This window comes from Pygocentrus nattereri, chromosome 17 (assembly GCF_015220715.1).
Source record: "Pygocentrus nattereri isolate fPygNat1 chromosome 17, fPygNat1.pri, whole genome shotgun sequence".
Lineage (NCBI taxonomy): Eukaryota > Metazoa > Chordata > Actinopteri > Characiformes > Serrasalmidae > Pygocentrus > Pygocentrus nattereri.
Genome location: NC_051227.1, coordinates 27065291 through 27089671, shown reverse-complemented (window position 1 = coordinate 27089671; position 24381 = coordinate 27065291). Strand labels below are relative to the sequence as shown.

Sequence of the window (24381 nt, the reverse complement as noted above, 5' to 3'; positions counted from 1 at the left end):
GTTTCAAATACTCTAAACTAGACAACTAAAAGTACTTTTAGATGTGTCATTCAATTTTTCAAATATTTTAGCAACAATAAGCATTACTAAAGCTTAAAAGATATACTGTAATTATCTATTTATAGGATTTTTATGAAATTGTCTGCCTAGAAGTGCGTTGGTCACTTCTGAAATACAATGTATTATAGATATTATACATATTAAATCACTTCATTTTAGAATCTTCAAAGGCTTTGTTCATCATTCTGAATAATTCTTACTGGCCCCTATGGGCCATCACTTTCAAATAGGTAGCAATCTTATTACCTTGCAAATTTGAGATGAGACTCCATCTGAGCCAATTCCATATTTGATCTTTATGGCTTGCAACTGTTAACGGACTTGACCTTGGTCAGCCACCTATTACCTGAAGACACTTCTGACCCTTTCCTGGTTACTCATTTCGTTCTATTTTTTATTTAGATGGTGTTGCTACCTCACCATGAGCCAGTCAGACCAATCTAGAACACACAGAGCACTGAGAGCTATCCTGAAGAACTGTATTACAGTAGGTGGCACTGGAAACAGTACAAAATGGTCTGAAAGACACTGTATGTGTATAGATAAAAGTCAGCAAATATACTGTTTATAAACAGGTTTTATTTACAAACATAAGATGAATAAAACAATACATGGTTTGGATATTTTCCTCTTCATAAAACATGTATGTCAATGAAACATACGTTGTCCATATATTCTCCCATGTGGTATACAATGTATATACTGTATACTGATCCTATAGCATATACTGGCATTAAATTATGAAATGCATTAAGTCTTTTGAAAATGCTTTTTTGACCGTGTAGAGGGTGAATATGACAATTATTGCATTTCAAAGTGTGCTGCAAAAAATATGCTGAAATAAATGTATATGAAGCTATAAACAATCAATAACAAGAATGCATATTTTCTTTTTCTTTCTTTTTTGTAACAGACTTCACTAGCACTAACACATCACCTAACAGAGAAGAAAAAATAACACTCTCAGGATTAAGAGTAGACATAAAAAAGGGAAATTGGTCCTTCTGAGTTTTCCAGTAATCATTCTGTAGACAGACACAACACAAGTTAATAACAGTCACTGTATGTGATCAAGCTGTCAAAATTCGATCACTGGATGTCCATCAGAGCATATAGCCCACTGACTGGGCAGTGGAGGATACTGCAGGTGAAGAAGTAATAGATAAAGTGTTCACGCCTTAACTGATCGAGTGTGTCTCTGCTGTTTATATAGTCCACACTCTGGCATCTGTCCCTCTGCTGTGTGCTGTTGGCAGTAGCTCTGTGCTTGAAGCTGGATTTGAAGTGGAAGGTGAAGCAGGCTCTCTTTAATAAGGGTACTGCTTCTGTTTCTTCCCAGCAAAGCAAGCCAGCCAGGTGCACAGCAGCATGGCAGAGGCAGCGCCCGCCCCGGTGCAGTAATATGCCCAGCCAATCTCACACGAACCTGTAAAACACACACAGGTAAACCATTAGGACCAACTCTCATTCATGACTAGATGGCTGTTCACTAGAGGTGGAGACCTGGACACACCTAAAGCTGTTTCTCTGAATTAGGTCATTAAAAATTAAACAGGGCTCTGTAGTTGCTTACATCTATTTTGAGTTTTAAGTAGCTACAAGGCTACTGTTGATAAACACTAGGGGTCAATAGTCACACAAATCTTTTCTGTAAATACATCCCCAAAACTTCTCTCAACACTCTCAAACTGCACCCAGGTCCCTTAAGGTTGCATCGACTTATCTACGTGATTTAAGATACAATATGATTTACTTTTAGCTTTGAAAGTAACAAATCTTCACTGAATATCTAATTGTAGCTGTTACCCACTTAAGACAACAGTAGTGTTGTTCCATAATCTGCCTCACTATCAGATTTTTGCAGATCTTGTTCATGATGTCTTATGTTTCTTTTTATAAATAACTTTAATATTGCATTTTCAAACTGAAGATTTTTTTTAAATTAGACACAATAGAATTCCATATGCCTGTGTGATGTGCTCAAAGTGTAATCTGACTGAAGGCCTGGATGTGATTTGAGCAGATTGTGTGACCTGACTGAAGGCCTAGATGTTATTTGAGCAGATTGTGTGACCTGATTGAAGGCCTGGATGTGATTTGAACAGATTGTGTAATCTGACTGAAGGCCTGGATGTGATTTGAGCAGGTTGTGTGACCTGACTGAAGGCCTAGATGTTATTTGAGCAGATTGTGTGACCTGACTGAAGGCCTGGATGTGATTTGAACAGATTGTGTAATCTGACTGAAGGCCTGGATGTGATTTGAGCAGGTTGTGTGACCTGACTGAAGGCCTAGATGTTATTTGAGCAGATTGTGTGACCTGACTGAAGGCCTAGATGTTATTTGAGCAGATTGTGTGACCTGACTGAAGGCCTGGATGTGATTTGAGCAGATTGTGTGACCTGACTTAAGGCCTGGATGTGATTTGAGCAGATTGTGTGACCTGACTGAAGGCCTGGATGTGATTTGAGCAGATTGTGTGACCTGACTGAAGGCCTAGATGTGATTTGAGCAGATTGTGTGACCTGACTGAAGGCCTAGATGTGATTTGAGCAGATTGTGTGACCTGACTGAAGGCCTGGATGTGATTTGAGCAGATTGTGTGACCTGACTGAAGGCCTGGATGTGATTTGAGCAGACTGTGTGACCTTACTGAAGACCTGGATGTGATTTGAGCAGATTGTGTGACCTGACTGAAGGCCTGGATGTGATTTGAGCAGGTTGTGTGACCTGACTGAAGGCCTGGATGTGATTTGAGCAGATTGTGTGACCTGACTGAAGGCCTGGATGTGATTTGAGCAGGTTGTGTGACCTGACCGAAGGCCTGGATGTGGTTTAAGCAGGTTCAGAAAAGTTCTGGGGAAGAATTTGCAAAAAAGATTTTGGTGGCTATTGACTTCTAGTGCTTGTTAGCAATGTTAGCCTTATAGTTGCAGAGCTGAACTACAGAAGTAAGATTTGGACACCAAGCATGCCTTGGATTATTACATCTGTGGAAAGTGGTAAATTGTGTGTTAGATTTTCACTGAACTATTTTTTCAAGTCTTGTAATATAAATATTTAAGATGTTTTATGAAAGCAACCACTGGTCCTGGATCAGCACTCCTTGTCCAAGAAGATACATGAAAACAGGCCCTGACCTCACAATGACGAAAGACATTTTGCTTAGTATTCTTCAGGAAACTACTAAATATGTCAGGACGATTTAACAAAATCAACTGACAAAATGGAATGATGGAAGCATTTATACTGGCGTGTAATACAGACAATATAAATAACACCCCAACATTTTATTATGTTTGCCTCTATAGTCTGACAATTATATTCTAGCCAAAAAGTGAGTGCATATGTTATTTAATATTATTACAGTCAACTTAAAATCCAAACTCAAGGCACTTGAACTACCACCTTCAGATCAATACATTTGACACCCTATTATACTCCTTTATTCACACGCTCCACAATGATAATAGCATCATCATACAGCCTTCAGGGTGTTTCAAGGAAAGGAATGAAAATGAGAGGGTGTAACTATTTTTGGACAGAGATTAAAGAGACCTGCTTTCTGTCTTGGTTTAGATAACACAATGCCTTTCACACAGAGGATAAACTTTACATAAACTAACAGATAACCGAAATCTACAAAAAAAAGAATAAATGAGAAATTTGCTCTGTACAAATTAAGTTATGTACTTTTTCACATGCAGCTCATGAGCAATGTCTACTCTAATGCTTCTCGAGTTTTAGTGCAGCCAAGAAATAATAGAAACATCTGTTCAGTATCTTAAACTGTCAGTCCTCGTTGTGAAACAGGGTCGATCATGCTGAAAGCAGGGGAGCTAAAGCCCAGTGAAGCTCATTTTAAGAAGTAGAGTGGTGGAGCTGATGGATGTCACTCAGCTAAGTGTGACACTTGTTTTTTATGCTATGCCAAAGACTTCAGCTATGCCTGTCAGAAGCTTTTGAGTTCTGCGCTCTCTTACAGACAAATAAATTACTTTGAGTAAGAGCAGAAATGTTAGCAATTCATTCAGAATTCTTGAGTATTCTGAGTTCTCTAGTAAAGTTTTAAAGAAGTGCTTGATGTTGCACTATGAAGATCGTCTGAGCTCTGTAGACTTGCATCCAAGTAGAAGTAGTGCTGTTTTAAAATAGTGTCTTTTTGAACAAACAGCATAATAAGCCAGACATTGGCTGGAACAAGTTCCATTTTTACAGAGATCACTTACAGAGGAGTTCTGGCTGAATGCAAAATAGGCTGTGAAACCACATTCTTACAAGTGAACTGAACAATTTTAGCCAAGTATGCATTTCAAGAGAGATACAAAAATGTTTTCCTCTTATCCCAAGTGATACCGTATCCCAACCTGATCTGCTGTACCTCAGAAACAACAAGAACAACACATTGCTTCTCAACATAAATTATGTTAATTCTAGTGGCACCTCTTAAGGTTCTTTATGGGCACTATGAACAACAGGGCATTAACTTTATTGAGTCCACAGGCCTGAAGTCTAAAGCCTGGCCAATTTAAACAGGATTCCTGACTTTTCAGCTTTACAAAACATTTATAATGGTGTAAAGCAATGCTGTCACCATTCCTAGCCTAGTGGTGCTTATTGGAGATACAATTTGTTCATATTTTTACTATCTATACAGCAGGATTAGTTTCCTACACTGAAGCACACTATTTTTCACAAAAAAGTAAGTCACCTCTGATTGGTCAGGAACCTCGCTCTAATAAGTTCAAGAGCTGCTCATGATCTAAAATTTTGAATTTCTGAAGCAGGTTAGGCACATAGCATAGGTTTTCCAGACAATGTTGCCCTGTAAAAAGTGATCCACCATTGTGAGAGCTTATTTAGCTGGCTTAGTTAGCTGGCTTAGTTAGCTGGCTTAACTCACAAAAAAATCAGAATATCTATTACAATATTCAAATGGCTGTGTTTAATATACAGCTGTCATTTGGTGCTAATATAACGGTGCAAATCCTTACAGGGTGCTAGTGGAAATTAGTAATATGCTTGAAGGGGGTTATCGGGTGCACAAAGCCTACGTATTAAGCAAATTATGCTATGAAAATCTATTTCTTTTAAAGTATTAGATCAAATTTGTAAAGTTCATGATGACACATTGTTCCTTCTCTTTAAATTTGACCGTACTCATGACCTTCCTTTAAGTCACTATGACTGTGTCATGATAAGAGAACCTTCAGCACTTCATCAAAAAGTCAGACTTAGCCATTTGTTCCATGCTGCGCACTTGTCACTGCATGCCTTAATATGAGGAATAGCACCAGTGCTTTGGGACCAAATCCAACGTTCTCTCTAGGGAAGGTTTTATATTTATGAGGGTGTGAAAAATGAATAAAATAAAATGAGAGTCTACACCACCATCTATTATCTCCACATGCTCTGCTGAGCTTTTAGAAGTTTCAGCAACAAAGGTTCGAGTAGTGGTTCACTTTTGTACAGATGCACTGATGGACATAAATCATAGATCATAGAAATCATAGAACATTCTTAATTGAGAAAATCACTCATTAGTCAGTGACAGTATATTTCCTTTATTAATGTCGTCTCAAATTATATTAAATGCTTTAGTACCTTAATTCTCATTCAAAAACTGCTGACGAAGTATGACCATGTCACAAGGGAAAGGTCTAAATAAAATCTTAGAATAAATGCACACTGCACATTTTTGTGGTGCAGTCCAGCAGTGCTGTTTTTGCTCAGGTCTTTGTTGTGCCAGTACAAAAACCATTCCTGACAGTAAGATAGCGTGCCAATGTTGCTCATGCACAAACTGTTAGTCTTTAGTGGGTATTCTACATTAAACAGCACGTTTAATTATGAAGAGATTGGAACAAATATTCAGGGACCTTGAGTGGGGGAATATCAGAGGCTATTACCAGTTTTGAAATTCATTATATTCAACTAGGAATCTACCAAATAAATAAGAAAACTCAAACGGTGCATCATTTCTTTTCCATTGGCCCATGACATGGGGAGTTAGATGACAAGAGTGCTTCAGTAAACAGAAAAAGATGAACGAATATAAATACCAAGAAAGAAAGATATAAAACAGAAGAGAAAGCATGCCTTCACTTGTGTATTTGAATTAGCTGTTATTCCAAATGGGCCAGTAATTTGAGCTTGTAGAGCTAAGCATATACACAAATCAATCACTACCACCGCTGGGGAACTGATGATTGATGTTTAACTCAATATCTGTGAAGCCAAAACCAGAGAATGGGCTACTTGTACAAATGTATTGCTTCTCCTGACCACACTGCTGTAAATCTGTACTGACAATTTTTAGGAGAGTTCAGTAGATTCAGAAGATTTTCATGCATGACAACATTGACAGAAGCTAATGTGGATGGTGAATAATGAATGTGTTCTTTTGAATGGTTTAACTGTATAATGGTGTAATAAAGGCTTACCCAGTTGAAACTGGTCTGACCTGTTGTCACAGGTCTGTCTGACCTCCTCACTGTCCCAGCCAAGGGGGTAGAGGGCACATCCTGAGCCAATGAGCAGACCTACAGAAAGAATAATAGTGACAGTGTTTAGAGAACTATATTCTATTACACAGAAGAACAAATCTGATTCCCTGAAGAACCTTTAACAAACCTATCAGTGGATGATACATAATGGAAGGTTCTATACAATTTAGGTCTTTTCTTATAACCATACAACCATTTAGAACCTTTTATGTGTGTAAATGGGTAACACTTACTTGAACTCTGCTACATTTCACTGAATTAACATTACATTAACATGTCACACACTGTAATATAGTAGTGTCGTGTTACCATTACTGTTCATTGTCAAGATGTTTGTCATAGTGATGTCGTAACAGTAAACTAGAAAATATGACACAAGCTGTTTTGATATCAAATATTATGACATATGTCACGACAGTTACATAATGGCATCATGACCTTATTATATTAATGAACCAAACTGATCATGATGACTTATAACAGCATCGGACATCTGCCATGACATGCTTATGCAACAGTTATGTCAATGTTATTTAGCAGTGTTACAGAGGAAATTCTAATGCATTTACATTTTTCGAAATGTTACACTAGCCATCTCTTCTATTCTCCCTTTCTCTTCTACCACTGCATGATGCTCTGTCCAGTGGTCAGAAAGCTACATGTGATCTCTACCTGGAAGCCTCTCTTTAGTCCATTAAATATTTAACAATGTATATCACAAAAACTCAATCATGTATCAGAGAAGAGAGGATGGTGAGGACCTCTGAGGTTGCAGCCAAGTGTGAAGCACCAAATGCACCTGGTTTGTAACTCACTCACTCATGTTTAGCAGGCTGAAGATTTTTCACTGGGGGTGTCATTATTACTCAAGTAGCCACAAGCCAAAGAACCTTTGCTAGCCTCTCACTGTTCAAAATCCAGATGTTTACTGCACATCTTTTCCTACTGTAGAAATATTTCTTTGACCATTTAGCTGAATGACAATAAAGAAGCTAAACCTAAAAGCTAAATAGGCATACTTAGTCTACAAATAACACAATAAACACATGACAAAATAATCACCACTTCATTTTTGCTTCTTTATGATTGACTTTCTCAAAACAGTGTGTTCTATAAAGCAGTGACAGACTATCATAACATTCTTGGAGCACATTAAACAGACTACATTTGTCATCTTGATAAAGATGCAAGCTACAGTGACTGCTTTGAAAGAAAAGGAAGAGAACATAAAACAATACCACAATTCTTCAAATCAAAGCAAGTGGAAGAGGCAACAGTGACAACAGCACTGAGGGACAATTTATTTTAAATCCTGCAAATGTTCAAGGAGCACTGGTGTGTAATTGTACACTGTTAAAAACTGTTTAAAGATCAGACAGTAAAGGTTCTATTTCACAAAAAGAGTGAACCATATGTCTAAGCCAAGAACCATTTAGGAACTTGTTCATTCATTTTGTTTTCTTGATGTTAGTGTGGTGGTTAGTTTCATAGCACATGCTTCAAATGTATAATGATGCAATATCTTACACTTCTACATGAGGGCAGGTGATGCTAAAAGTAGTATAAAAGAGCTCTTTTGCCTTAGTTCTACTAGAAGCCCACTCGCTGGTGTCTCAGGAGGATACTTGCTGCTCTTTGGAATTTGCTGTTTGCCAGGTCGCAGCATTGAACTGCAAGGCCATGGCTGCTCTGCTTTAGATGGATATTAGCCCACAGACCTTCAGCTAAAGGGCTTTGCTATCACATTAGCTTAATCTCTTCCAATTTGCCTCTCGCTCGCCTATCAGTTTTGGCCCAGTTGGGGAGAGGGAGAGAGAGACACAGAGGCACAACTGCACTAACCCCGTCACATACTGGGGCAGGACGAGATAACGGGAAAAATTAATCCCCACACCAGCGCAGTGTGAGCTTCAGAAATGAGTGAGTGAAGAATTAAAGCTGAACAGATATAAACAGGGCAAAGTAGACACATTCATACAGCTAGACTCCTCTAAAGTCCTCATAAACATGCAGCTGCTTCCATACTTAGATATGTACATTACAGGAACCTGGCTGGATGGAAGAGAAAAATAATTGGCAAAATATTATCTTGTAAAAAAAAGACATGTTGATTATATCAACATTCAATGTTTTTTTCTCATTTAGGTCTTTTCGGTTATTATTGTGGAGACATTAAATTAGGTCTAGCTAGTTCTCTATCAATGTTCTTTCCCAATATGGATGATTATCAATGGGCATCAATACTGCCATATCACCAGCCCGATGAAGGAATCAATATGAGGATCAGAATGTGCCGTATTGTAAAAAATCAGAGACCAGAAATTTAAAGCTGAATTCCAGAATGTCTCCACTATAATAACTGAAAAGACCTAAATGAGAAAAAAATGTTGGATGTTGATATAATCAACATGTCTTTTTTTACAAGATAATATTTTGCCAATTATTTTTCTCTTCCATCCAGCCAGGTTCCTGTAATGTACATATCTAAGTACAGGATGCCTCCAATATAACTACAGAAAAATTCCCATTAATTTCCCATTAAGGACAATTTATTAACTTTCTAGTTTCCAAAACTGGAGCTAAAACAAATTGAGGAAATTGGATTACTAACAACCATGCATAATCTTGTAGACCGCCAAAACTGTCACCATAAGATTAACAGAATTCAACGTTCCCATCTTTGAGAGAGAGGAGAAAATCAAGCATCATTCTTGCTTCAGATCTGAAAACAATCCACAGGTATTTCTGTCCATCCTTCCACTGACAGAAGACAGCTCAACACTATGAGTCTGGAAAGATGTGCAGCTGTCAAGAAGCTTACTGAGAAAAAGAACATTTTAAAATTAAACAAAGAAGCTGCGGGTGTTCTCAGAACCCTGAGTGCCCACCAGAGGCCAGACCTCATCATCACTGAATGTGTTTAGGATTACTTGGAAGCAAAAGATACTACCAGCTTTTAAAACTGAACTGCAGGTTTTTTTGAAAACTGAAAGCAAGTGTCCAGAAGAGAAGCTGTGGTAAAAACTGAGTGGACACACTAAATATTGAAAAACCTGATATTTACTTATCGAGGCTTTTGTGTAATTCTCTGGTAATTATTTTTTTCAGATGTTGAAAAATGAGTAACTTGTACTTAATGGCTATTTTGACAGGAAAGTAAATTAATGAAGGGTGGTCTCTAAATCTTGCACAGTACTATTTATAGGGGCAAATCATCGACTTCACTGAAGGATTCATTGGTCTAATCAGAGTGGAAAAGAAATTGGTGCACAGGGAGAAACAGTCGTGAACATGTGATTTTCACAAATGTCAGCATTTATTTGCACCTAATAACGCACACACTCTTCTAGGCCTCTCCTCGCATTTTAATATAAAGAGTAATAAGTAGAATATCTTATTTAAAATTTGATGAAACATTATGAAAAATGAATATTGCCCAGGTGCCAGGTGTGCATGGTCACACAGTGAAAAGAAGGTTCATCTTAACATTTCTAAGTCCATAAACCTCTCTTTTCTCCAGATTGCCTCCAGTTTGGTGCAGCACATGACCAGAAACATGCAACAAACAAAATGAAAGAAACATGCAAAAGCCCCACATATCGCTCTTTAATCGCTAGCGCAGCTTCAAACACGCTAACCACGTCTGACTTAAAGTATGATTAAAAGAGCAGATCAGAGATGTGCTGCCTCTTCAGATGTAGCAGAGTCTTTCTCTCCAGTCTGTTCCGTCTGTAAATTGCTGCCCCACTTTTCTAGTGTGGGTGGGTCTGTGCCACACCGAACACTGAAAAGACGAGACCTAAAATATGCTAAATCAAAAGCTGCTAGTCTTCTCTTCTGGGCGCTACCAAAAACCTAGAGGCTGAAATTTCTCTGCCACAATTTGGAGATGAGATAAGCTTCTGATGCATTGCTGCAGCTGAAGCCAGGATGCATAGCTCTTAGAAACCATGTTGTGATGGTAATGTATTCATGCTGAATTTTAAACAAAATCATGAATTCTCTTTCAAGTCACAAGTAATGTCAAGAGATAAAGAGGCGTGTAATGAGCTCGCAATGCCCTGCAGTTCTTAATAAATGAAAACAATAGGAGGACAGTAACGCTTTCCTCCACAACTTGGGTGAAAAGGAGGAGGCAAGTCTTTCCCCCTGAGTTTGATTTATCTAATGGCTATTTTGGCACAAATTTAGTGCAGTATCTATTTACAGGAGAGTGAACGTAAATCCCTTCTCTGTTCTATTACAGAACTACAAGGTGGTGATCTTCGTGATTCCCTTTTAGGCAGCTTGAAGGCAAGAAACAGTCATTAGTAGTGTGAAAATGTCCTCAAGTCCTAATTGATTCATTTAAATGAACTTCATTTGTACACAATAGAAACATTCATCGTTATAGTTTTAGACTTTGATGGGACAAAACATTGCTGAACAATTAAGACACCCAAAAAATTGTCATAAGGAAGAAGTGTAACAATAATGCTTCTACAAAAAAAACGAAACAATTGCTGTATTATAAAGCATTTATTAACTGTAAATGGTATTGGCTTTTGCAATATTGATCTTGAGAAAGGCTTCCATGCTGTCAATGTCCAAAAAGTGTCTCCTTTTTAATTGTTTTACATGATTTGAGCAGAAAAACTGCCCTTTACAATATGTGAAAATTTCACAAAGAGTAGATCAATAGAAATGCTCCAAAACTGCATTAAATAAAGTCTCTTTACATTGACTTCCACTAGAAGTATGAACATATTTGCCCTGTCCTGTTAAGCTGCCATTTTGAAGATAACTGTAATGCTAGTCAGCAACTCTTGAAAAAGCTGATTAAAACTAATTTCCAATCTTGCTTGGAAAAGAGCACATTAGCTTATGAATGTGATGACATTTACAGCTACTTTGCGCATGCATCTTGAAATGAATCGACTCCCAACAGCAGTGGGAAACATGGATAACGATGTAAGACAGTCCTTTCTGTACTCTTTTCCTTCCTCACAAACAGCTGGATGAACAAAAAGCGAGGGAAGAAGGCGGCCTACTCCATCTCCATTCATCATTAACCTAATGTGCAGCTTCATTCTTTCATCTTCTCCCTGTCTTCTCTGCTCCTGCATGCTTTATTCATTAAAACTTTAGCAAAGCGTCTTATTAACTTGAATGTGGAGCGAACTTGCTGCAGATGTTGATGACATTTCTGCACATGCCTTCCTTGCAGGAATGTAATGAGGTAAGAGAACACTGCAAATCACTGCAGGTCCTGGGAAGGGAAACTGTTGCCCCAATGAAAAGGAATGCAGTGACGTAATCATAAAGCAGGCTCATTTTATGCCTTGTTATTAAGGTTGCAAAAGAACCTGAAAGACTTAAAGGCCATTCTTCTCCAAACTGTAGCTCACATCCTTCCATAATGCAAATGCCACCACAGAGCCCATTACTAGCCTACATTCTTAGCATTCTTAGTTTCTTCTTCATAGAGGCTGCACTATAGTAATAAAAGGCCTCACAATGACAATAAAAATACAAAGCAGAATATAATACTTTCCTAAAAAGCAGCATTCCTCAGGCTACATGACACTTACATAAGCCAGACGAATTTGATCACAACTGACATAAACCTATGTAGACACTTAAGGCTTATTGACCTTAACCTATTGTAGACCTTAAAGGCTTATTGCAACATGCGTCACTTATCATAATTGACAAAAGCAGCTTTTGTATCAACTGACACTTGTTGGAACACATGTGGGTTTATGTCAATTATCATTTACACTCTTAAAAAAGATGGTTCTTCACAGGTTCTGGCTGTATATGGTGCCATGAACACACAAAGAACACTTGAATTTCTGTGAATGGTGAAATGGTTCTTCAAATTGATGGAGAGTGTGAGTGTGATCGTTATATACAGAACATTTTTGAAAAGGGTCCTATATGGCATCAAAAAGTGTTCTCCAACTATTTCAACCTTGATATTGTAACAAAAGAAAAACCTTTTGGTTCTTTATGTAACCATTTTCTTTACTGAAGAACCCTTGATGAGCAACGTTTTTAAGAGTGTAGCCTTACAAATGCAGCACTACTACTTATAAAACCAAACCGTCATAACTTTGTGGACGCAACTGAATTAGAACTAAAGTGGCACACAAAAGGAGCCCCTGAAGGCCCCCTCTTTTACCAAGCATGCGTAAAAATATACAACACAGAAATAGACACATACAAACATAGTGTGCAAAGCACTTAAGCTAATTTCTACACAATGTGCTCTTTCCGTTGCATCTTTGTTTGACTGCCTTTTGCGCTGAGTGTTTTGGAAGTTAAATCCCATCCTCCACACTCCCTATGTGGGTTATTGAGTCTGAGATGGATGGAGGAGGGGGCAAGAGGGTGGGCGAAGATTACTAAGAATGGAAACTGCTACTGCACATTTTGTCTACATGCCAAGATTCCGAGAGGGAAGGCAGACTTATGAACGACAGCTTGAGGCTGGAGACAATCTCTGGTGTCATGGAGGCAGAAATGTGTTTGTGTGTTGCTAAACTACAAAGGCTATTCTGGAAGTTCCTGAAAGTGACAAGATTATTCTTTGGGTCTTATGAGCATGAATGTCAGGAACTATTAGACCCAGGCAGACAAAGCAAAACAATCAACACATGCACTGTAAAACGTTACTGTTTTAAGTTGCAGTCAGTTTCTGGGCAGCCTTAAAATTTCAGTAATTTAACAGAACAAGTATCTGTGTCTTCTGTTGTAAATAACCATTTCAAAGTCAAAGGTATTGGGCCAGATTTTATGGGAGTTTTCAGACCACATTGTACGTCTTTACATATTACCATCACATGCACAGGCTCAAAAGATCCAGCTCAATGTTTATGTCTAAAATGCAAAATCTACAGTATCTACAGTAGATAATTCACTTACATGCTTGGAAGACATGTCCTTCACCAAGTTCTGACTGAGTTCACTTTAACTGTTCTTTCAACTGTTTCTTTCAGATTCATCCACTTGAGGAAGGGGTCTGAAGCACAACCGAAATCCGAATCCCCAAAACTTACATAGTTTAGCTTTAAAAGTAATTCCAGTTTTTCAGTTTTACTTTTTTTAGATCTGAAAACATCAGCCATGCTTATCCTAGAGTAACCGTTTCATGACAAATAGATCAACGGAAAACAGCGAAAAGCATGTGAAATGAAAAGTTACATTTACGTTTACTGAAGAATGTTTTTTTTCTCCCATAAAGACGACATTTTCTTACAACAACAATGTGTATCTTTAAGAAAAGACTGCACCTCCTATATCAGCTTTTTTGCATTATTTCAAGAATTTTGAGATTTCAAAAAGGCTGACATGCCACAGACATGTCACTGAGCGAGGAAACACAAAAGTTCTCCTGGAAAAAGTAACCAGCATCCCAGGAAGGGAGCTGTCAATTCCAGGTGGAGATTTTAATGCTATGACTGACAAGGAAGTCAGCTGCCTGGATCACAGAACAGATGTCAGAATATTAATGACTGTTCTCTCTCAGCAGGGAAGCGGATGGCCTAGATGTTCAGTAACAACATGTGTGACACACTCTACTTAGCTTACTCACCTAAAGAATGCAAGCAAATAAAGCACCCTTAGATGATTTGAGGGAGACGTAAGGGTAAGACGCAAGGCAGGTTGGAAACAACAAAGATAAAATTAGCCTCATTAGCTTACCAACAATAAAACTATACAGCATGACGTTTCACACGCCTACAAAATAAGTGTCATTTTAAACTGATAACACACTCTAAATGCAGGAATATTGACAAAAACTTCAACTGTGCACTATAATTCCTCATTCTGTAAATCTTGTCCAACTTGTTAACAGTTGCTACAAAACAATGCATCTGTGAGCAGAGCATAGATAGAACTCCTCTGCTCTAGTTTTAGTCTGAAAGCTATTTGAAACTGCCAGTATCTGTTTAAATATCAGCGGTACAAAAGGCCTGAAACCAGATCCCTTATTACTGTCACATCAACATCCAGATGTATGTGTAATTACTTGACTGAAGCGAGAGAACAGCACAGCTGAAATCACTCACACCAACGCTGTAAACGTGTCATGATGAAATACTTTCGAGAGGCTCTGACAAACTGTGAAGCGGTGCTTCTGTTTTAACCATGGCCCTCATGGGAATGGAAATTGGTTAGGCCTGTTACGAGCCCACAGACACCTACTTCACAAAAACGCTGCACACTTGCTGGGTGCCTCTAAAACTGACCTAACATTTTTTACTGGAAGGCTGTAACAAAGAACACAGCGTGAATAGCCTCTTTACTGAACGACTTGATGCATAACCAAAGCACTGCAGCCCCTTATCTGAATGAATTATGCTAACAGTCTGACTAGCTAAGTGTCGTATATCAAAACTGCATTATCTTTGTTTGTTGTTTTATGATTGTAGTTTAAAAGTGCCAGCTTTACATTATATATTGAACGTTTTGTGATAAATGGGCCAAGAGAAATGTCATTTTGTTACCTTAATGTACATTAAAGGGGAATCCCACAAGGATTTTTTCAACATTTCTGCATAACTCAGTCATTGAGATGTAAACAAAGTCAATCAGAGTGATTTGATATAAGAAACTTACTGACTTTCTGAATTTTTTACAGTGGTAGTGATAAGAACCAGGACTTGCAATGTCTAAAATGCACGTATAACCCTTTACTGGCTTATTTAATGAACGAATTCATTCATTCATTCGTTCATTCATTCATCCAAAATGACCAGTGAACCTACATGCTGTTTTGAGTTTTCACATATAACAAGTTAAACACTGGTAAATTTGAAAAAAAGATTTCTTTGGGTACTGTTTTGCCTCATAAGGCCCTCAGGTACCTTCACCATGATGTATTTTTAAAAGCAGGTTTTAGGCTAAAAAGCTCCCTCAGGACTGTTGTGAAACAATGTTTCAAGCATCAGACAGTGCATTCATTGCAATTTTTATCACTTTCTGTGAGGAAGCTTTTAAATGCGATGTGCTCCAGATATCTGGTTCCTATCACCACCATCGTGAACAATTCTGACTTGCTAAGCTTCTCTAGATCTTTGCAAATCTTAAGGGTTTAATTATGTTGATTTTTTTTTAATTCAGTGGACTTTCCTTTTACAGTTAAGAATGTGTAAAGATATCATTTCAGAAATATTAGAGCACAAGCAGGAGTGGGACTTAATCCTTTTAATTAAAATCATCTACAGAAATGTTTTGTTTGAGTGTTGTACTTTTTCTGCTGCCCTATTGAGACCCAACTGAGGAACCTTGACAATGATGGTGTCAAACTATAAAGGTTGTTGGCATGGAAACCAGACAGCAGAGCTGGTGGGCAGCTATCAGCATGAACCCAAAGGCTCCTCTGCACCCCATAAGCTAAACCTCTAACTTTCAGTACCTTTGACAAACTCTGCCTGGTTATTTGGATGAGAATCATGGAGTGTAGAGCTTGTCTATTACAGACTGTTACTACTGTGCTCCATTAGGGAAGTGTTTAATATGCGGTCGTGAGTGGGTACTAATGAGCCCTCGCCTACAGTTAATACTTCCGCAGACTCTCAGTGATTACCTTTTAGCTACTTATTCAGCAAGCAAGCCTCGCATGTCCTTACACGTAATTAAAGATTTAAGCTGCTCCCCCCAAATACAGACTAGGTTTAGGAGTTCAGCAAAAAGGCCAGTGGATAAGCCCTATGAGACTGGCACACATTCAGAACCTTTAACACTAAAAGGGTACAGATTACAAACCAGGGCTAAAGCATATAGTGGGATTTACAACCATGTGGGGAATTCTGAATCTATTTTCTTCTCAGCAAATTTACATCTCATCTTTATTGGGAAGTCACGCTTAGAAAATTCTTTTAAGAAACTTCACTTGTTTGTAAAGTGCTTTGGGCTACTACATGTACAAAACATGATCCAGGCTCCTCAGCGTTTTCCACTTTATAGCACATTAAAGCACATAGAACATGAAACACACTGCTTGGCTGCTCTTTTAATATATGCTATATAGAAAGAAAAATACTGAAGCAATGTAACAACAGATGCTCGAGAGGCCATTCTGCAGGCAAAATGGAAATCAGTCAGATTTCTTTAATTTCCGCCATCAAATAAAATATTGCCTCTCTTTGTGTGAAATGTTGTGACTTTGTGTTGAGCTGCTAGTGAGCAGTGAGGGATGAAAGGGGATGAACAAGAACCCCCTGCTGTGATGACAATTCACATCTCTCTGCAAAGATGGCTGTGCTGAGATAAAATGTACATAACAACTGGAGCTTTCCTGATGTTACAAAGTCAGGTAGAACTATCACAATGAAAATCAGCATGTGAACACAATAAAATCACAATAATATCTAAATATCGATTTGCCTGCTCACCTATGAAGGCAAAACATAGTTTTGCAAATCATACACATTTATATTTTAATATATAAATGAATTATATTCCAACCTAATATATTCGAAGAAAATAACGCATAGTTCAACTGATAGAACTCCAAAGCAGGAGAAAAAAGCTTGCAGGATCATAAAGCCCATACAGAAATAGTGTGGTTGTGATTTTATGACTGATCACATTTGCGACTTTCATTCAAACCTATTGTTTCCTCCATATAATAGAAATGGCTTTTCTGATTTAACTGCCACAGATGATGCCATAAAAGTCTCCCACTCTGCCCCTCTGACAGTACATACACATTTACATATATAGTATATATTTTTTTAACATTTACATTTTTCATATATATTCATACCACCATTTATACTATTTTATACCATCTCAACAATAAGTATGCCTAGGAGCAATGACTTAGAAGTACTCAGAATCACAAAAATACCACAAGAATTAAAGATTACCTTTTGCATTGCTGGGCAGTTTGAAAGATGAAGAGCTGGCCTGTATTTAAGCATGTTAAAACTGCTGGCAGGTGAGCTCTTAATCTAGTCACTGGAGGTTTCCATAGACTATGTGAAATCCCTTCAATTCAGCAGAAGCAAAAGCAAGCCCCTCTCTTTCATCTCCCTGCCATGCTACTGTGTTGGGACCGCTCGTTTTTATGTCTCCCTTCTTGGTTTACCTTAATGGGGATTCAGAATTACTCTCTTGGCCTTCAGTGCCTTTCACGTTTAGCATTCAAAGGGTGGAGAAAGAGAGGAGAGAGCAAAAAAGAAATAAAGACTGGCTGGGTTTTTCAAAGAGAGTGGAGAATAAAATACATGAATAGGTCTGGGGCTAGTTTTAAAGGGCCGGACAATCATTCTAAGAGGAACAAGAGATGGAAAAAAGGGGAAGAACTAAAAGAAACAGTGTACCAAGGTAGACGAATGAATCTTCTGGACAGGATATGTTTCCATGATGCACTACAAAGAGAATGACTGGAATGAGAAGCAGGGCAGTGTACTCCCAAAATGAACTCTTAAATGCTTCTAAGTTTGGATGTAAAGTCTTTATCTGGTATAGATTTTTTATGTGGATTGTGAATCATAAAAATATCTTCAGGTATCATGATATTTTTGCAATATCGTCCACCTCTAATGTGGAGGTTCTTCAGAAAGGTGCTTCACACAAATATGTTTCATTTACAAAAATGGTTCTTTAATCATCCAAGGAAAGGCTGTTTAGGGGACAAAAGTGGCTCTTGCATGGAATTCCTCCAAAGGACACCTTTTTGGCGCCTTTAGTTTTAAGAACATAAAGTAAAAATGTTTAAACGACCCCTATCTTACATTTTTCATGTTTTTTTCTTTGAGGTCCAGATCAGACATTTGTGTGGTTTTATGTACCAAAAACAGTTAATTCATGTTTACATGACTGTTCCAACCACTTCACCTCTTAGAATTAAACAGCTTTTTTGATTTTGTTGCTATGCCTTTTAGGCCTTTATATGTAAACAACCTCTTTTCTGAATGGCTTCCCTGTGTTCCCTGTGTCCCGGCAGATACATAAAACTGTGCAGGTTCTCATGACATTCCAAAAAAACTAATTCAAAACATGCTAATTTTAAAGCTCAACTTCCATGTATGGATGGATGGACCCAGTAATTAATGGTATGTTTTAAAACTTTTAACAATGTTTTCATTTTACTTCCTTATTATATCAATAAGAAAAGATGGGTTTTTCATGGTCTGGGCCCTAAAACAACTGCTGATTGCTTTGAAACTCCATCTCTCTGATTCTAACACTGTCATTTGGTGAAGCAATGGTGGTGGAGTATTTGATATTTTTTTCCCATAATGTTTTCTCCTGAAAAGTAAACAGAGCATGGCTTAGTTCAGACTAGAGGAAACAACTCTGGTTTATTTTCAGAAGGCAGTTATATTTTATTGCTTGTTCTCTTTCTTCATTTTCTTCTGCGATCTGATTACTTGTGTCACAAGCACTGAGTGCTTAGCTTAGTCTCCTAGCTTTTCCTACACTGTTTCATCTTCTTTTAAAACTCTAACAGGATCAGAGCAGAATTTCTCAGAGGAGCTTTATTCCATGGTGAGCTTATCGATGGAGAACGCTTCCCTTAATCCTGTGAGGGGGCGCAGGGGACTCTAGAAAGCCAATGAAAGGATCTATAGCATAGCTGTTTGGGGGAGGAGAAACTTAACTGGGAAAGTTTGAATATTAGAGTTCAGCAACTGAAGTCCAGAGGGATAAATATCCTCTGGCATTAAGACACTGAAACATGTCAAATGGTGTGCCATTCAGATTAAAACTGCTGCCTTCAGAAACCTGGGAATAAACTTTAGGAATTCTTGACAGAGAATATCAAAGGTCAAATGGCGACAAATAGTAGGTTTCTATATAAATAGTAGGTTTTTTCCTGTCCTGGACGTCTAGGAAAAACCTTTAATTGGTATATAATATTTAATTAAGGGTTGGTTTTGGAAATATTAATTCTGAATACTGTGTAGTTGGAAGGAGTAGTAGGAGTACGCTTAATCCTTGTCCAGCGATTTGCCTCAGTGTGTAGTTCTTTGAACTTTGAAAAGGTTTTTCACACTCAGACTTCTCATTTACAAAAAAACAGTTCTTCAAAAAATCATCCATTGAAAGGTTCTTTAGAGAGCGAAACTGTTTTGTCCATGGCTCCGAGTAAACTTTTGTGGCAACTTCATGTTTATTCTCGTTCTGGGGAAAAATCCATATCTATCTTTGACTTTTCATTGTAGAGCGAATATTATCTATATGTGAGAACAAGAAAACTAAGCAGGTCTCATCTCTGGATTTAGGTGCCACTGGGTCAGGCCGAACTCCATATATCTTCACGTGCACTGACCTCAAAAAGACCATGGTCAAAGCCTAATTAGATATTCTAGATATTCTTTAACTGGAAACCTTGTTGAAATGCTCCAAAGCATCACCATAGAACTGGCCTCAAGAAAACAATGAGCTGAGTTGTGGCAGTACCACATTTTGCCTAAGGCTCAGTTTCAGAAGACAATGGTAGCTTTTCAAAAGCTGAACTAGAATTGACATGTCAAGCAAGTGCCATCTCTACTGCTTCTTTCAGCCTTTAACATCTGCTTGTCAACAGGGCTAAACTACAACTACACTGAGCTGTGCAATCTGAAGCTAGTTATGTTACATAGTACAATTTTCAAGACCCAGACTGAACCTAAGCTTAGACTAAATATAAGCTTTCATGTTGAAAAAGCAATGGCATTCCAATTTTGTCTAAGACAGGACTATTCATGTCTGAGAAACTGACTGGTACTGCTGCTGCTGTAAGAAAAATCTCCATTGTCAAAGGAAAGGAAAAAACTTTCTTAATGTCTTTTCATAGTAGCCATACAATGTGATTCTGCCCATTGTGGAGGAGGTCTCTCAGTTGAACTATGCTTTTTTTCTTCAATAATGATGATGGTATATATTTCAAAGGAAATGTGCTTGATTTTTCAAAAAACAGAGGGTCCTTAGCCCTCCCATTTCACCCCTCATTGCTCACTAGCATTCAACACAGAGTTCTCTCAAAGAGAACGGCCGGACTGGAAAGACCACAAGGGGACTTGCAGAAAGAGGATCCCTTTAATGTACGTTATTGTAATGAGATTTTAATGCAATTTTGAAGCATTTCTATTGGTCCACTGATGATGAAATGTTTTCACAACGTAGAAAGCAGCTTGAATTTTAAACTGAATAACAAATTAAAAGAATGTTTTGAAAAGACACCAGATATTAAGCTAGCTGTGATGTATTCAGCTGAGCCGTTGGGTGCTAGTGGCCAATTCCCACAAGTGAAATCTTCAGGGCTCTTTGACACAAGGTCGATTTATTCTATGTCCCAATGGCTGTCATGTCAGTCCCCCACCCCATACCCGCCACACTGCTTTTGTTCCTTGATCAGTCTTCTGTTAGTCTGATGACTTCTGTTAGCATTTCAGAGGTCTCCAGTCAACCAAAGCTTTTATCGGATTACATGCATAATAAACCATGCAATGCTATTTATTAGATATGATAATGAATTAAAACATGAGTTAATGTTGTGGAAGCAATACTGAAACATTTAGCTTGGAGAAAAGCCACCAAGTCAGCATGTGGTGTTTTGCTGTTCAAATTCTGCTAGGCTCTCTTTATCTTGGGAAAGCACTGAAACCACTTAGAACACACTGGATTCAGCATGGTCTCTCTGAAAAACTTTAAGATTAGCATCAAAAGTTCACAGGTCTGGCAGAAGCCAAACAAACAGAGTCCAAAAAAGAGCAAGGCTGAGGCATTTATCCCCAACACACATTTCTTGAGGACTATCTCTAAAAGAGTTTTCATATTGGCCGCAGCTCACTTTTCTAAAGATTACAAATTGAAAAGCTTTGCTATTTCCAGTTGAGGCTTAGAGGAGCAACCACAAGTAGAATGAGGGGAGGAGACCTTTGAGAGGAGCTGCAGAATTAAGGAATGCTCTAGTGCCTGTGAAATGTCCTGCTTTTCTAGCTGTCCCCCTTTTAAAGATGCAAGCGGTCCTTCCCAAAAACTGTTGCTAAAACTCTTGGCACAACATTTCTCAGACACCAAAGAGTTGCTGTGGACTTGTATGGCTCTTAAGTTAGTGGGGTGTTCTTTGATGCGTGAGAATTTTGAAAAGGAATATGCCCTGCGATTTTGACTGACATAATCACAACAGTGAGCAAGCAGAATGGTCAGTGCAGCACAGTGATGCACTTTCTTCAATTGCTCCTCTGAATAATTAATGACACTGAGCATGTAGTAGAACACTGTTAACAGTGTCAATGTTAAAAAGTTTCCTCCACTTTAAGGACATCATGCTCACTCAGGGATCTAGCCTACAGTGCGTCTTCTCAATTCCCATGATCCCACAGCTCTCAGGGAGTAGACTGAGTTTGAATTAGTGATGTGAAGGCCTTGGAGAAAGCAGTGCAGTCTAAGCATACATAACTAGATATGGGAAAATCTCATACTATGGAACCACACATAATTATAAGGAAATGGTTCTCGGCTTGAAGACATCCCAAAATTTAGACATTTTATATAGTTTCTAGTCCGAGATTTGGTAATTGTCACGATTGGCCCCTCCCACTCCTTCATGTGCTTAAGTTTACTTCCCAGTCTTGTCCATGTGCTTTTTGTTCTGATTCTTCCCTGTCTTGCCCGCTTGTTTCATGACTCTGCCCTTGATTGTTTCCACCCGTTTTCCACCTGTGTCTTGTGAAACCTCGTTATCCCTGTTTGTATTTAAGCCCTGTGTTTTCCTGAGTTTCTTGCTGGTCTTTGTTTGATGTGTATGTATGGTTTGTGCTGAACGTATTGTTTGATATATATTCTCATGTAGTGTGTTTACAGTCTGTGTTTATTTAAGTCATGTCTGTCCCTCCTGCTCTCCGTGTTGGCTCATTGACCTTGGGCCGTCTCGACCATGACCCTGTATTTGCCCCCAATAAATCTTGCTTTTCTCCGCATATGCGTCCGCCTCCTCATCGCTCCTCGTTACATTAATCACTGGGAGTTAACTGAATTATATAGAATCTTTACACTACGTGAAGGGTCTGTGTTTCTTCACAGTCACACATCTCATTAACAATAGTTGCTCTTTAAAGTCAACCTGAAATCAAAATGGATCTTTTTTTTACCTTCAAGTAAGTGTAAAGTCAGATGTAAGGGCTCATATCACAGAAAAACATATTTCAAGATGTGCCATTTCTCCCAAAGAAAAGTGTTGCCTAAATGACTGCCTAAATGACTATTGCCCTGTTTCACTCACCCCAATCATGATGAAGTGCTTTGAGTGAATAGTCATGACTCATATCCAGGAAACCATTCTGAACACTATAGATCCTCTCCAGTTTGCATATCGTCGGAACTGGTCCACAGATGACGCAGTCAACACTGCCCTTTACACAGCCCTCACACACCTGGAGGGCAAGGACACGTATGTATGTCAGAATGCTCTTTGTTGACTACAGCTCAGCATTTAACATTTAACACAGTCATCCCATATAAACTCTCAGAAAAGCTCCTCACCCTCAGACTGACACTCACCCTCTTCAACTGGATGCTGAACTTTCTAACAGATAGACCCAGTCAGAGTCAGCAGCCACACATCCAGCACAAGAACAGTGAGCACAGGGGTGCCCCAGGGCTGTACACGCTCTTCACTTATTACTGTGTGGCCTCCCAGAACAACACCCAGAACAACACCAGCATCATCAAGTTTGCTGATGATACTACAGTTGTTGGACTGATCACTGGTGGGGACGAGACAGCGTACAGGAAGGAGGTGGCTGAGCTGGTGGCCTGGTGTCATGACAACAGTCTTTCCTTCAATGCAGACAAGACCAAGGAAATGATTGTTGATCCAAGGAGGAAGCGAGAGCTGCACACACCCCTGTACATAGGTGAGACAGAGGTGGAGAGGGTGATAACAAATTCCTTGGCATCCACATCAGTGAGGATCTCACCTGGTATCACAACACACACCTCTTCATCAGGAAGTCCCAGCAGTGAATGTACTTTCTGAGAAGGCTGGGGAAATTTGGCATGCCAGACAAAATTCTCAGCCCCTTCTACAGGAGTGCGATCAAGAGTGTCATTACCAGCTCCATCACGGTCTGGTATGGAAACTGCACTGCTCAGGACAGAAAGGCTCTTCAGCGTGTGGTCAAAACTGCACAGCCCATTTCAGGAGCAGCCTTCCCCTCACTACAGGACACTTATCACACCAGGGTCATCAGGAAGGCCCACAACATCATCAGGGACAGTGCACACCCCCAGCACAGACTCTTCACACTCGCTGAATTCATAGCTTTAGTGATGTCATGAAAAAACAGATCATTTAAATATATTTGCTCAGTACACCTCTATCCATTTAGCCCCAGCTATTCACACTAAAGTTATAAGAAGTGTTTCAGATGACACTTCTTTTTGAATGAAGCGCAGTACAGGGAAGCCAATTAGAATGAAGCTCATTTACATGTATCACCCTTCAAGTTTAAGTCTAAAATTCAGTATCAGTCTTGGCAGTTATGTACATGAAAATATTACATATTAACAGTGACCCATAATTCCCATATCTGTGCATCTCTAATAATATTGAACAATAAAATCATGTTTCACCTCCACTTCCCATCACTCACACCAGTCATCAAGTGAAAATGCTCTACTATCTTAGAGACCCTCCCTAATACCACGTTTCACTCAGAAATACCACACAGTACAGAAAGCAAATGTGATATGATTTCCAGTTTAAAATGAACTTTAAAGAACTATTTATTAAATTATTTAGGAAACCAAATGTGGTTCTTTTATGGCATGTTAGGCACCCTTATTTAAAGGATATAATTAAAACAACATACACTATATTGACAAAAGT

At 38.6% G+C, this 24381-nt stretch overlaps 1 protein-coding gene across 1 annotated transcript in view; it reads right to left on the bottom strand.

Moving 5' to 3' along the window:
• Positions 1–619: 619 nt before the first annotated feature.
• Positions 620–24381, bottom strand: part of LOC108426961 (LHFPL tetraspan subfamily member 6 protein) — a 91626-nt gene continuing 67864 nt past the window's right edge. Inside the window, exons 3-4 of the mRNA XM_017696808.2 lie at positions 6504–6602; positions 620–1486 (exon numbers count right to left, since the gene is read on the bottom strand). Of these exons, the coding sequence (XP_017552297.1) occupies positions 1368–1486; positions 6504–6602 (218 nt within the window). The 3' untranslated portion in view covers positions 620–1367. The remainder of the gene's footprint in view (positions 1487–6503; positions 6603–24381) is intronic.